Genomic DNA, 12,580 nt, shown 5'->3' on the forward strand with positions numbered 1-12,580 from the left:
CCCCCCCCCCTTCAGCCATTGAAATAATGCCACAGTGAATGCATGCCATAATCAAAGCTAAAGGCGATCATGATCATGTCACAATCGGCTGGTGCTCGTGAATCCAGTGGTGCAGGCGAGGACTCAGAATAATGTAAAATAAAGAATTTATTAACAGAACAAAAGAGCTGACGGGGCAACAAAACATAGAATGAACAGGGGAGTACTCACAATACAAACGGGTCATCACCAGTGAACAGATAACAATACTAGGACTAACACAGCGACACAGACTTATATACAGGAAACACCAATTAGACCAAGTGATGACACCTGTGAGTAATCACAGATGCCAGAGAAGGAGAAAGAGGATGCAAGACATGAACACGACACAAGATGAGGCTAGATACTAGAGCAACCCAAACCTTATAAAGAGAAACAGAGGGTCAGGGGGAACACAGATATAAACACAACACCAGGGACAAAACCACAACTCCTACAGATTAACCTTTGGGTTTTCAATATAAGGAGTTTTTTTTTTAAGCAATGCATTAATTAGACTTTTAACTTCTTGTTTGATATGCTATACGTTGTGTTGAAATTTAAAATGCCTGAAAATATGTACTGATAAACTTTGTTTCATGTGTTATTTTAGAAACCATTTGGGTGGAGGCCGGTGTCCCAGTAAGGCCACAATTAAAGGAAAAACCGTAGTAATAACAGGCGCTAACACAGGCATTGGGAAGGCAACGGCTCAAGAACTGGCAAAAAGAGGTGCAGAGACATAACTAACTGTTTGTCTTTGATTTGTTCCAGGAAGACACAATAGTTTAAATCTGAAGCAGTTTATTTTTTTTCTTTCACAATTTTCTTTTCCTACATCTTTAGGGGGTCGGATCATCATGGGATGCCGTGATATGGAGAAGTGTGATGCAGCGGCAAAGGACATACGAGGGAAAACGCTAAATCCTCACGTTTATGCGTGCCACCTCGACTTGGCCTCCATGAAGTCTGTCCGAGAGTTTGCAGAGAAAATAAACAGAGGTGATGGAAATCAAGCATAGTCTCTTTTTTTTTCCTTTTTTTTTTTTTTTGTTTACAATCAAAGAAAAAAGAAAACTTAATAATTAAAGTATTGCCTTTATTGCAGAAGAGAATCGGGTGGATGTACTGATAAACAATGCGGGGGTCATGAGGTGTCCAGCATGGAAGACAGAGGACGGCTTTGACATGCAGTTTGGAGTTAATCATTTAGGTATTTATTTCAGCTGAAACAACTAGAAGAGTCTAAAGTTTGTATGAGAAACCAGTTTTTTCCTATAACTGATGCAAAGTTTGTGCCTTCCCCCAGGCCACTTCTTGTTGACAAATCTCTTGTTGGACAAGCTGAAAGACTCTGCCCCCAGCAGAGTGATCAACCTGGCCTCACTCGCCCACATTGTTGGAAAGATTGACTTTGAGGACCTGAACTGGGAGAAGAAGAAGTTTGATACCAAGGAGGCGTACTGTCAGAGCAAACTTGCCAATGTTCTGTTCACCAGAGAGCTCGCCAAGCGGTTAGAAGGCGAGCAAACACGCTGCTGCATCTGTGGGCATGTGTGGGAAGGAGTACAGTCCATGTTCCTGTTTATAATTAGCCAATGGATGGGCTTCAACAATGCTTTCTGTGTGTGTGTGTGTGGTTGCGTGTGTGTAACAGGCACAGGGGTCTCAGTGAATGCTGTACACCCAGGAGTCGTTGCCACGGAGCTCGGGAGACACACCGGTCTGCACCAATCACGGTTCTCCAGCTCGGCGCTCAGTGAGTAGCTCTCTTCTTCTGCTGAACTTTGAGTTCAGACCAATCAATACATGCTCACCTAATGCAACAGTAACAGCTGGATTAAGCTGTGTAGACTCTGGTATCAGACATCAGTTTCTCATAATTTAATAATATTTTCAGCGTATGTAACAGTTAATATTAACTGTTTGAGTGCAGTTTGGAAAGTTTATTTTTGACAGATTTCAGATAACATAATAATTATGGGGGAAACATTCTTAAGCTTCTCCTGCATGTAGCACTCAGTACACTTTTCTTAAAAATAGGGATGCACCGATCCACTTTTTCACTTCCGATACCGATACCGATATAATAGTTTGGTATTGGATGTGATACAGAAAAGCAGTGCTGAATTAACTTAAAACTTTTTTTTTACACAAACATAAATGTACTGAATTAAAAAATTTTTGAAAACTCTGCATCAGTACAGCACATTTAAATACACCAATAGCTTCACGAGCTTGGTCAAACATGTAAAAACAACACAACTTTAATTTGTTCAGTCAGTGCAGTTATGAGTGTAACATCCAGTGCAAAATAAATAATAATAAAGATACTGAAACTGACCGAAACAATGAGTTGACAACTTTGGTCAAACATGAAAAATAATAAACTTCAACAAACCTTTCAAATGGTTCAGCAATTCTAAATATAATGTAAAATAAAAAATAAAGGAGCTATATAATAAGAGGAAAAAACAATAGCCCCACTAGCTTGGTTGGCAGATATTTAAAATAAACAGCAATCAGTTCCTGTCCTTATGGATCGGTCACATTATCACCGATACCCGATCAAAAGTTTTTTCTGATATATATACTAGCATGGGTGCACCTCTATCGATACCAATTCAAGAATTTTTCGATATTTATAGTGATACCAATATTGGATCGGTGCGTTGCTACTTAAAAAAATTTTTTTAATTGCCTTCAATTAAAGATGGTTCATATTAAGGAGTCCATAAGTATTAGAATAATTTTTTTTTTTAATTTCAATTATCAAAACTAAAATTTCTATAGAATTGTTTCCCCATTATTCTATTTTTGTGATAGAAGTATTGTTAGATAAACAATGAGATGGGGTCAGTAATTGGCATATTTTATTGTATCTTCAGCTCTTCTGCTGACAGACGCGTAACAGAGAGTCCTAATAAGCTCAGATTTGTTCATACCTGCATTACAGAAGTTCTTCTACCAGTATGACAGCATGTCTTACTAATCCTTAAATAAATTGCAATCAAAGTACAATCAAAATATGGTGATGGAATTGTGCCCCTTGACAAGAACATGGGTGTAAAATTACTGCCACTCCTGAAACAACTCTCAAAATAGGTTATACTTCTCTGTCTATTGAAAACATGATGCTATTTAAAGATCATTTGAATGCTTTATTTTTAATTGCTAAAAGACAACATGTCAAAACTTGGCTTTTTATTTAAAAGAGGTAATGAAGATTTATTGGAGAATTGAATGTGACTTAACAAAATGAGTTGAGGCAGGAACAGATTTAATGTTTTGGCTTATTTTATTTTAAGAATGATTTTTTTAAATTACTCTTTTGGGAGGTTTTGTTTTTATATTCTACAACCAAAAAATGTTTGGAAGGCTATGGAAATATAAATGGATGGAAAATTGCCATCGTATTTCCACAAAATGGTGCAGGTACTTAGTTTAAACATTTGTTATGTATACTATGTTCCATAAAAAATAAAATAAAAGTTTATGAGATTTGCAAACTTTCAGATTTGCATTCTTTTTTATTAAATTTGTACAAAACCTCCCAACTTTTTGGGAATATCTGGTAGTGGTTGTATTAAATTGGCTCTGATGAACGTCCTCCGTTGTGGAATGGTTTAATGTTTAGACCTTTTTATCCACAGGTCCCTTTTTCTCCCTGCTGGTGAAGAGTCCAGAGCTGGGGGCCCAGCCTAGTGTCTATCTGGCTGTGGCCGAGGAAATGGAGGGGGTGACTGGGCAGTACTATGATGTGATGACTGAAAAGGAACCAGCCCCTCTGGCCCTGGATGATGAGACAGCTCGCAGGCTGTGGGAGGTCAGCAGCAGGCTGGTGGGTCTGCAGGAGCAAGGACAGCCGAGCCTGTCAAGCCCATCAGCAGAAGTTCAGAGTGAAGCTGGACGGACAGATCCAGCACAGAGACTCGTGCAGAGCCCCAAACCAGACAACAGACCTGCCGGACCTTAGGTCTGCTCACACCTCTGAGCCAGCAGAGGCTAAGGAACTTTGACCTGATCCAGGTTTTTAGAAACAGTTAAAAGTCGGAGACTCTGAATGTGGAGACCTGTGTAATGATTCTTCTGCCATTATTTGCCTCAAAGAGGAGTATTGGACTTTGAATTCATAAATAAGTAAAAAAGCTAAACTCAGAGGCGAAGCAAAAAACATCTCATTTAATTACTGCGGTGCACTCAGGGGTTTAAATCGTATATTCATTTTTTTGTCTTTTGTCTGTTATTCTTCTTTGCCCTGTTTTGTGTCACATAAAATGGTCCAGAAAGGAACTAAAATAGAAGAATTTAATGCAAATAATGACAGTTTTTCTTCATAAAACAGTTTTAAAAAAGTGCTCAGAAGCCCATTTACAAGAAGATCCAATGAAAAGGATTAATTTTGTTACACTAATAAAATCTTACATATTCTTGCATGTTAGCAAAATTCATTTAGACTGTTAGATGTGCCTTGAAAAATATTTTATTATTTTTCTTTTCTGTTCTGAAAGTTAATTTGCAAAAGTCAATCACATTGATTTATCTGAATTTGCCATATAAGAGTTATAAATACCAAATTGTAAAGTTAATTCATTTAAAATATTCTCATTGATGCAAAGGTTTGGACTTTGTAGCAGATTTTGGCCTTGAAAGACACCACCACATGTACCACATGGGGTGTGAATGACAAATAAAAAAACCTGGAATCCATAAATGTATTTATTTTTTTTTATGTGCTTGCCTTTATCACAATCCTTCCATTCATTTTTTTTTTTTATGACAACATTTTCTTTCAGCTGTTGGTTGCTATACATCCCACAGTATGATACTTCCTCTACCGTACCTCACTGTGGAAATTATGTTCTTGTGGAAAAGATTGGCTCCTTATTTCCACTTGTTTTTGGAAATCTTTGGTTCAGATGTATTTTGAAAAACTCCAAGTTGATTTTCTTATGTTGGTCTAATTTTTGTGACTTTTTCTGGCCAAAGGAACAGAGCTCAGGTGGTATTTTTTTTTTTTTTTTTTTGTCACTTTTATCAATGAGCCAGTGTAGTTTTGCCAAGAGTTCATTTTATTAGTTATGCTATGGTGTTTTCTTAATTCAAAAGAATAATCTAGACTTTTACCACCACCTGCCTGTCAAACAATAAAATACTTGGTTACAGCTTTACCACATTTGACTACTTTGTAATGTTAAAGAATATGCTGCTAATTGATTTTCATGTGAAATCAAAATCTATAGAATGAACCAGTTAACAAAAGTTGTAAAAATACAAAGTTTGTGCTTCTTAAAAGTTTAGACCAGCTCAATAAAATGAGCACTTTTGTGGATGACTCAGAAAAACAAATCCAGTTACAAAGCACTCATCTTACACCCCTGATGCTCTTAAACATCCATTGATGCATGTCTGACAAATGATTATTCGTGGGATCTGTTGCAAAGAGCTTTTTTCTTACGGTGACTCCCAAAGCACAGATGAGCCACTAATGCACTCTGATCAGCATCGACTCTGAAACTGGAAACCCTGGATTGTTTTATTCAGTGTTGGCTTACAGGTGGAGACCCAAGCTGGTTCCATTATAGAAGATGGCTGAAATTGTAGAAGAGCACCAAGATCACATGCTTTTTCTTTGCTCTTTGGACAGTCACACTTTAGTTTTCTTGAATATGGTATCAAAACATTTCAGTCTGTACTGTCAGGCCCAGTCTTTAAAGATAGAAGATTCAGGCCCAAGTTTTTTGTTTTCACACTGTACCTAGTATTACATATTCTAACTAAAATAATGCCTTTTATTTGTTTGTACCAGTTAATTTTGATTATGCGAACAACAAAAGACAAAAAGAATAATTGCAGAATTAAAAAAGAATGAAAAAGTAGACAAAAGTAAAATTAATTACAATCACCGTTTCCCCAATTCTTTTAGCTTACAGATGGAAAAGGAGTGGGAAGAAGTACATGCTTTTTTTTTTTTTATTTGACCCCCTCTTCACCAATTACCAATCAATATTCATCCAGTTTATTTAATAAAATAAATCTTTAAAACAATACTAGACAATATGCACATTACATACAGTACAATGCCAGTTATAATCATCATGATGGTTTCAGTCCAGTTCAGTTTACCAGTATTTATGTGGTGCCGCCAAGTCACAACAGAAATCATCTCAGGGCACTGAACAGAAACATTAATATACATTTAAAAAAAGCCAATTAATAAAAATGTTCTATCTAAGGAAGTCAGCAGATTGTGTTGAATCTTCATTTTGTCACAGTCTCCCATCCTGAGCAAGCACAAAGGCAACAGTGGAAAGGAAAAACTCCCTTCAACAGGAAGAATCCTCCAGCAGAACCAGGCTCAGGACGGCCATCTGCTTCGACCAGCTGGAGTTTGAGACAGGAAGTAGAGACAAACACAGAACATGGAGAGTATAGAGCAAGTAAAAACAGCAGCAGAGTGAAGAAAAAGTGGTCAGTTTGTCCTCCAGTAGTCTAAGCCTAAAGAAACATAGCTAAGGGATAGCTCAGGAAACCCAAGCTGACCCTGACTATATAGGATTTATGAAAAAGGAAATACTTAAACCTAATCTTAAAAGTACCCGTAGTCAATGTGTCAGCCTCCCAAACAGAAACTGGACTTTTATTCCAAGAGAGGAGCCTGATAACTGAAAGCTCTGCCTCCCATTCTATTTTTGGAAACTCTAGGAACCACAAGTAAACCTGCAGTCTGAGAGCAAAGTGCTCTGTTAGAAAAAAATGGAACAATAAGCTCTGTTTTATAAGATGGAGCTAGGTTGTTGAGGGCTTTGCATGTTAAAAGTAAGATTTTCAATTTTATTCTGAATTTGACAGGGAGCCAATGGAGAGAAGCTAAAACTGGAGAGATATGATCCCTCCTACGAACGCTCATTAAACTCTGGCAGCAGCATTTTGGATCAACTGGACCTTTTAAAGATTTTTTTTTTGGACATCTAGATAATAAAAAGTAGCAAAACACCAGCCTAGATGTGATTCCTATCTGTTCCCAACTGAGATGTTTTACAGTCCCAGTTGGGAATATTAATTACTATGGTAATTTAGTACTTTACCACTGCAATACTTCGTGATACTTTGGAATGAACATATTTAATATGTGCTTTCAACTAACTCTCTCATCTACAGTTATCACAAAAAATCAGATTTCATTAACTCTTTCTATGTCAGTCCCATTTATTTAAACTGTGCTTTTATATTTAATTTGCTACTTTCAAATAACATTACAGTATTTTGAGTTTTGTTGACGTTAAGTAATAGCCTATTTGTATCAAGCCAAATCTTCAGTTTAAATATTTCTGTCGTCATTTTGCTCAGTTGTTAAAATGTTAAAGTTAACATCATCTACAATCCAGCTGAAATTTTGGTGTTTATAGTTTAAGATAAAAATAATGATTGATTTTTTTTTCATTAATTATTTGGTAGACAAAAAATGTGAAACTCGTTTATTTTTATTTACCTTTAAACAGTATTTGACCAACATAATGCAGGTTATTTAGCTCCCCCTGGTGGTTTTACGTGATCAAACAGCAAAATCTAATTTTAAATTTAAATTATAATTTTTTTGTAATAGTCACTGGAAAAACAAAAAGTAATGTCACTTTTTAAACTTATTTCCCTTTAACCATAGTACATTAATGTTAGACTAATAACAATGTGTATGATGGACAGTTCAGGTTATATCAGTCTCTGAATGTCCACATAATAAAACACCGAGATTGTTGTTACATATTATGTATCATTATCTGAACCGTTCTTATTTACCTTAAAAAGCGCACAATGCAGTCACATCTGATCTTATATACGGAGGATGGAATGCGATCAAATTAAATAAATAAATGCATAATACATACATAATGAAATGAATCATTTAATTATTAAATTCATAATTAAATCGTCAAATACACAATGTAATTGTTAAATACACAATTAAATAATAAAATATACCTTTCAATTTCTTTATTTCATGATTTATTTATTTATTTATTTAATTTTGTGCACCCTCCAGTGAAATTATTTTAACTGCCAGTTTCACCCAGGGTGAAATGTGACACAATTAAATAAATAAATCATGAAATTAAGACTTTAAAGGGTACATTTGGGGGAGTGGCGGCACAGAGGCTAGAGAAGATGGGCCTGTGATTGGAAAGTCTTAGGTTCAACTCCCAGTACCGTCAACATTAAAATGTGGGTGGAAAAGGTGAAACACCCACATCTGCCTCCACCCTCATTTGCCTCACTCTGGGCCCCTGAGCAAGGCCCTTAACCCCCACCATCTGCTCCCAAAAACAGGTCTCTCTTGAATATGAGTTCTCTTGACTCAGTGACACTACCTGTATAAATAAAGGGTAAATGGAAAAAAAAGGTATATTTAATAGTTTAATTGTATACTTAATGATTTAATTATCTATTTAATATTTAAATTGTACATTTAATTATTATGTATTTATTTATTTAATTTTGTCACAGTCCATCCTCCACATAGGGGTAAATAAAGAGGAAACACTACCTTAAGGGACTCCATTACCCACAATGCACCGGGTTAAAGAGCTGGACGTTGACACACGTACGAAGTTCGACTTTGCGGTATCAAAACAGGGAAAACAGCCATTCGCGGTCAGTAAAGGGGAGTAATAAATGTAGGCAGTTTCCGTGAAAGTGCTTCGAGTTAAATTTTCACAGCAGAAGAGTTGGGCTTTTATTTTTATTTTACCGAAGCTGCGGAAGTTCGTTTTCTTTGAGGTAATCCGACGAGAACGACGTGACAATTTAAAGGAAGAGACCTGACCAACACAAGACACAGTGTAGGTTATGACTTTAGACTATAGCAAATAGATTTTATCTAGTTAAATGTCATTTCATGTGATTTTTAAAGCCTTAGCTTGCAGGTCTGTGTGCTCTTCTTTTGACTGAATTACCATACAGGTTTTTTTTTTAGCTTTAGACAGAGAAGTTGTCGGCAATGTTAAGTGTTGGTTTAATGTGCACTGAGCCTTAACATGTTAAAGTGCATGTTTTGGTGCCAGAACTCCTACAAATATTTTCTAGTATAATACAAACACAATATATTCTGCAGTTTGTGATGATAAATGTGGTGAGATGGTGTTCCACCCTCCACACTCTGTGCACCAGGTGTTATTTGCTGTTAAATCTAACATTTACAGATTAGTTTACATAACAGATTTAACATCGTTAAATCTAAGTGTTAATGAGTGTTGTTTCATTTAGCATGACGGAGACCAAAAGAAAAAGAAAGGAGCTTCCTGAAGATGTTGCCTCAGATGACTGCTTGGTTTCATACACATACATCTACAGTCCAGATCTACTCAAGTAAGAATGAAAACCCATTCATTCCCTGCTACCATTTATAATCTAAATGAGTTGCTTCAGTCTTCTTGCATCTACATTATAATATCTGTAAACACTGTTTTATATTTCAGAGATCAGGTTGCTTTTATCACAGGAGGAGGATCTGGAATTGGACTCCGTATGGCCGAGATCTTCATGAGGTGAGAAGGACTGCATGTAAGATTACTGACCAAACTATCATACAATATAAAGACATATTCTAGGCATTACATTCATGCTCTGCCCTTCCGTTTTGATCCTCTCTGTCTCTGGAGCATTTCCATATTCTCATCCAGACAGGGGCAGCTGTGGCTGAGTGGTTAACGCGGTTGTCCTCCAGTGGGAGAGTTTCATTCAGCCTTTATTTATACACGTTAATCCCATTGAGCCTCAGGATTCATTTACAAGAGAGACCAGTTTTTTTCAACAAAGAGTGATGACAACAGTGGACAACAAAAGACAGTCGTAAAGGATGCATACAAATGGAGAATAACAAGTGAAAATAAAACGGTATTTAAAAGAAGATGCAACAAACAAACAAAAAAACAGCTAGGTTGTAAGGCGATGTAGAAAACTAAAAACAGGAACATGTCTGCATTGGTTTTTGCCAGGAACTTGGCAGATGTTTGAAGCCACTTAGAGAGGTCAAGGTCAAGAGCTTCAGATGTTTTAGCAAGATATTCCAGGAGCGGAGTAGGAGAAGACACTTTTGCCCAGTTCAGTCTGCATTGAGGGAACACTGCAGGTAATAATGTCCTGAGAGCGCACGCTGTAGCTGCACTCACACAGAGACATATAGGAGGAGATGTATGAAGGCAACAGACCAAGAAGTGATTTAAAGATGAAAATGTACCAGTGGGAGAATATGTGTGAGGTTAATGATGACCAGTTAACCAGTGAATACAGGGTGCAGTGGTGGGTACGGTAGTTACAGCCAGTTATGAATCTTACTGCACCATGATAGACAGCATCCAACATCTGCAGGTGCTTGTAGGAGCGTTCATGCAAATAATGTCACCGTAATCAATGGAGGGAAGGAAAGTCACAGTCACAAGGTGTTTCCTAGCATTTAGTGTTAGACAGGATCTATTTCTGTAAAAGAAACCAGTTTAACTTTCAGTTTCTTTACTAAGTTTTCCATGCGGAGCTTAAAAGAGAAATGCAAATCGACCAAGATACCCAAATATTTATAGGAATCGACAAAATCAATAGGGACACCATTCGAAGATAAAATCAAAGAAAGAACTGCTGGGACTGACTTCCTGTTTAAAATGTGCATCACTTTGGTTTTGTCGGCGTTTAGGACAAGTTTGAGACGGAACAAATCTGACTGGATGAGGTCAGAAGCAGATTGCAAAAGCTGGAAAACCTTAGCAACTGTTTTAGCTCGACAATAAACAACTGTGTCATCAGCATAAAAATGTAATGATGCATCAGGGATACACTGATCTACATTACCTTTGTAGATTGTAAAGAGGGTGGGTCCTAAGACTGAGCCTTGTGGTACACCATTGTTGACTGTTAAATAACTGGAAGAAGTACCATTATGTTGAACACATTGCCTCCAATCTGAGAGATAGTTAGAGAACCAAGCAATGGTGTGTTCTGAGAAACCAATTTCTGAGAGCTTATGACATAAGATGTCATGAGCCACAGTGTCAAAAGCTTTAGACTAGGGATGCACGATGTAGGATTTTTGGCCGGTATACCGATATGTTAAAACTTATTTGGCTGATAATCGATGCCGATATTTTATATACTTTCCATTGTCAGAACATAGCTCTCTTATTTAGGCTTATTTGCTACAAAAATTGTGCAACAGCTGTAAGAGCTGGTGACATATATTCAGTAACAGCCATATGATATGCATAGCACTTTAACTTATATTAAATGAAAAGTGTTAGAATGTTATTTATTAGCATTAGTCACCTGCGATGCTGTCCCACTTGTGAAGGCTTGTTCCAGGTTCCTAGCTGCAGTGTGGGATCCTCTGCACTCTTGTGCATGAAGGGCAGCCTTTTTAAGTTCAACGTTTTTGTCTATCCATTGTGCCGTAAGACTAATCATGCTAACGGGGCTAACACGACGTCCAAATGTCTGTGGTAAAACTCACCCAACAAGCTGTGCTATTGGCTATTAGCTTCTCGATGACGTTGGAAATGACGTCTTGTTACTCAGGCAACGTTACGCCAGAAAAATATCTCCGACTGGGGACAATGTAGCGAGGCTCAACTTAGTCCATAAGTCTTTGGAATCTGACATCCTCACCAACGAAAAATAAAACTTCCACACCGCCGACATTATGAATTTTCCTCTCCGCTGTGAGATCAGGTAGGCGCATGTGACGTCATCACGTTGTGCTGCCGCTGCAGGCAAAAACAGCGCCTTTTATATCGGCAAGTTATTTTAATGGAATGGCCAATATTGAACTTTAACGCTAATATCAGCTGATAACATGCAGATAATATTGTGCATCCCTGCTTTAGACAGGTCTAAGTAAAGTGCAGCACAATAATCCTTAGCATCCAAAGCTTCAACAATGTCATTAAAAACCTTCAGTGAAGCACTCGTTGTGCTGTGTTGTTTCCTGAAACCAGATTGATGGAGAGGTAAGATGTTATGTTGGGGGTTCGATTCCACCAACAATCACATGTTGAAGTGTCCCTGGGCAGTACACTGAACCCCTCCTTGCCTCCAATGTGTGTCCCGTCAGTGTATGAATGTGATCTACAGCACTGATTAGTCTCTGCAGATTCAAATGAATTTAATTAATTAACGCAGTTAACGCCAAAGTATTTTAATAGTTACCGTAGCTTTGTAGAGATGTAGTAGAGTGCCGTATGAATGGGTAACTGAGAAAACAGGTTGTCGTGTAAAGCGCTTTGACTATCTTTATTAGATAGAAAAATACTATATAAGTACGATACAGTTCATCTACCATTTATCCACATGTTACACCATGACTTCCTTCTGCTTGTTTTATTGTCACCCCGCTATGTTACATTTATTCTTTTCATCCTGTCTCTTTCACAGACATGGCTGTGACACTGTGATTGCCAGCAGAAACTTGGACAAGCTGAAAGAGGTGGGTTCTTTCTTATTATTGTTTCTAAAATTCTCAAAATAAATGAATAAATAAATAAATCTATATGATGACTTTGTTTTGGCCTCTTTTTTT

At 37.2% G+C, this 12,580-nt stretch overlaps 2 protein-coding genes across 2 annotated transcripts in view; both read left to right on the forward strand.

The window, feature by feature from the left end:
- Positions 1–4,084, forward strand: part of LOC119423437 (retinol dehydrogenase 13) — a 7,063-nt gene extending 2,979 nt beyond the window's left edge. The window contains exons 2-7 of the mRNA XM_037690827.1: positions 635–753; positions 868–1,023; positions 1,130–1,234; positions 1,331–1,543; positions 1,679–1,780; positions 3,675–4,084. Coding sequence (XP_037546755.1) covers positions 635–753; positions 868–1,023; positions 1,130–1,234; positions 1,331–1,543; positions 1,679–1,780; positions 3,675–3,997 — 1,018 coding nt within the window. The 3' untranslated portion in view covers positions 3,998–4,084. The remainder of the gene's footprint in view (positions 1–634; positions 754–867; positions 1,024–1,129; positions 1,235–1,330; positions 1,544–1,678; positions 1,781–3,674) is intronic.
- A 4,510-nt stretch (positions 4,085–8,594) lies between these two features.
- Positions 8,595–12,580, forward strand: part of decr2 (2,4-dienoyl CoA reductase 2, peroxisomal) — a 7,755-nt gene continuing 3,769 nt past the window's right edge. Inside the window, exons 1-4 of the mRNA XM_037690828.1 lie at positions 8,595–8,858; positions 9,283–9,384; positions 9,495–9,563; positions 12,436–12,487. Of these exons, the coding sequence (XP_037546756.1) occupies positions 9,284–9,384; positions 9,495–9,563; positions 12,436–12,487 (222 nt within the window). The 5' untranslated portion in view covers positions 8,595–8,858; position 9,283. The remainder of the gene's footprint in view (positions 8,859–9,282; positions 9,385–9,494; positions 9,564–12,435; positions 12,488–12,580) is intronic.

The sequence above is a fragment of the Nematolebias whitei genome, chromosome 17 (genome assembly GCF_014905685.2).
Source record: "Nematolebias whitei isolate Nwh7 chromosome 17, NemWhi1, whole genome shotgun sequence".
NCBI lineage: Eukaryota > Metazoa > Chordata > Actinopteri > Cyprinodontiformes > Rivulidae > Nematolebias > Nematolebias whitei.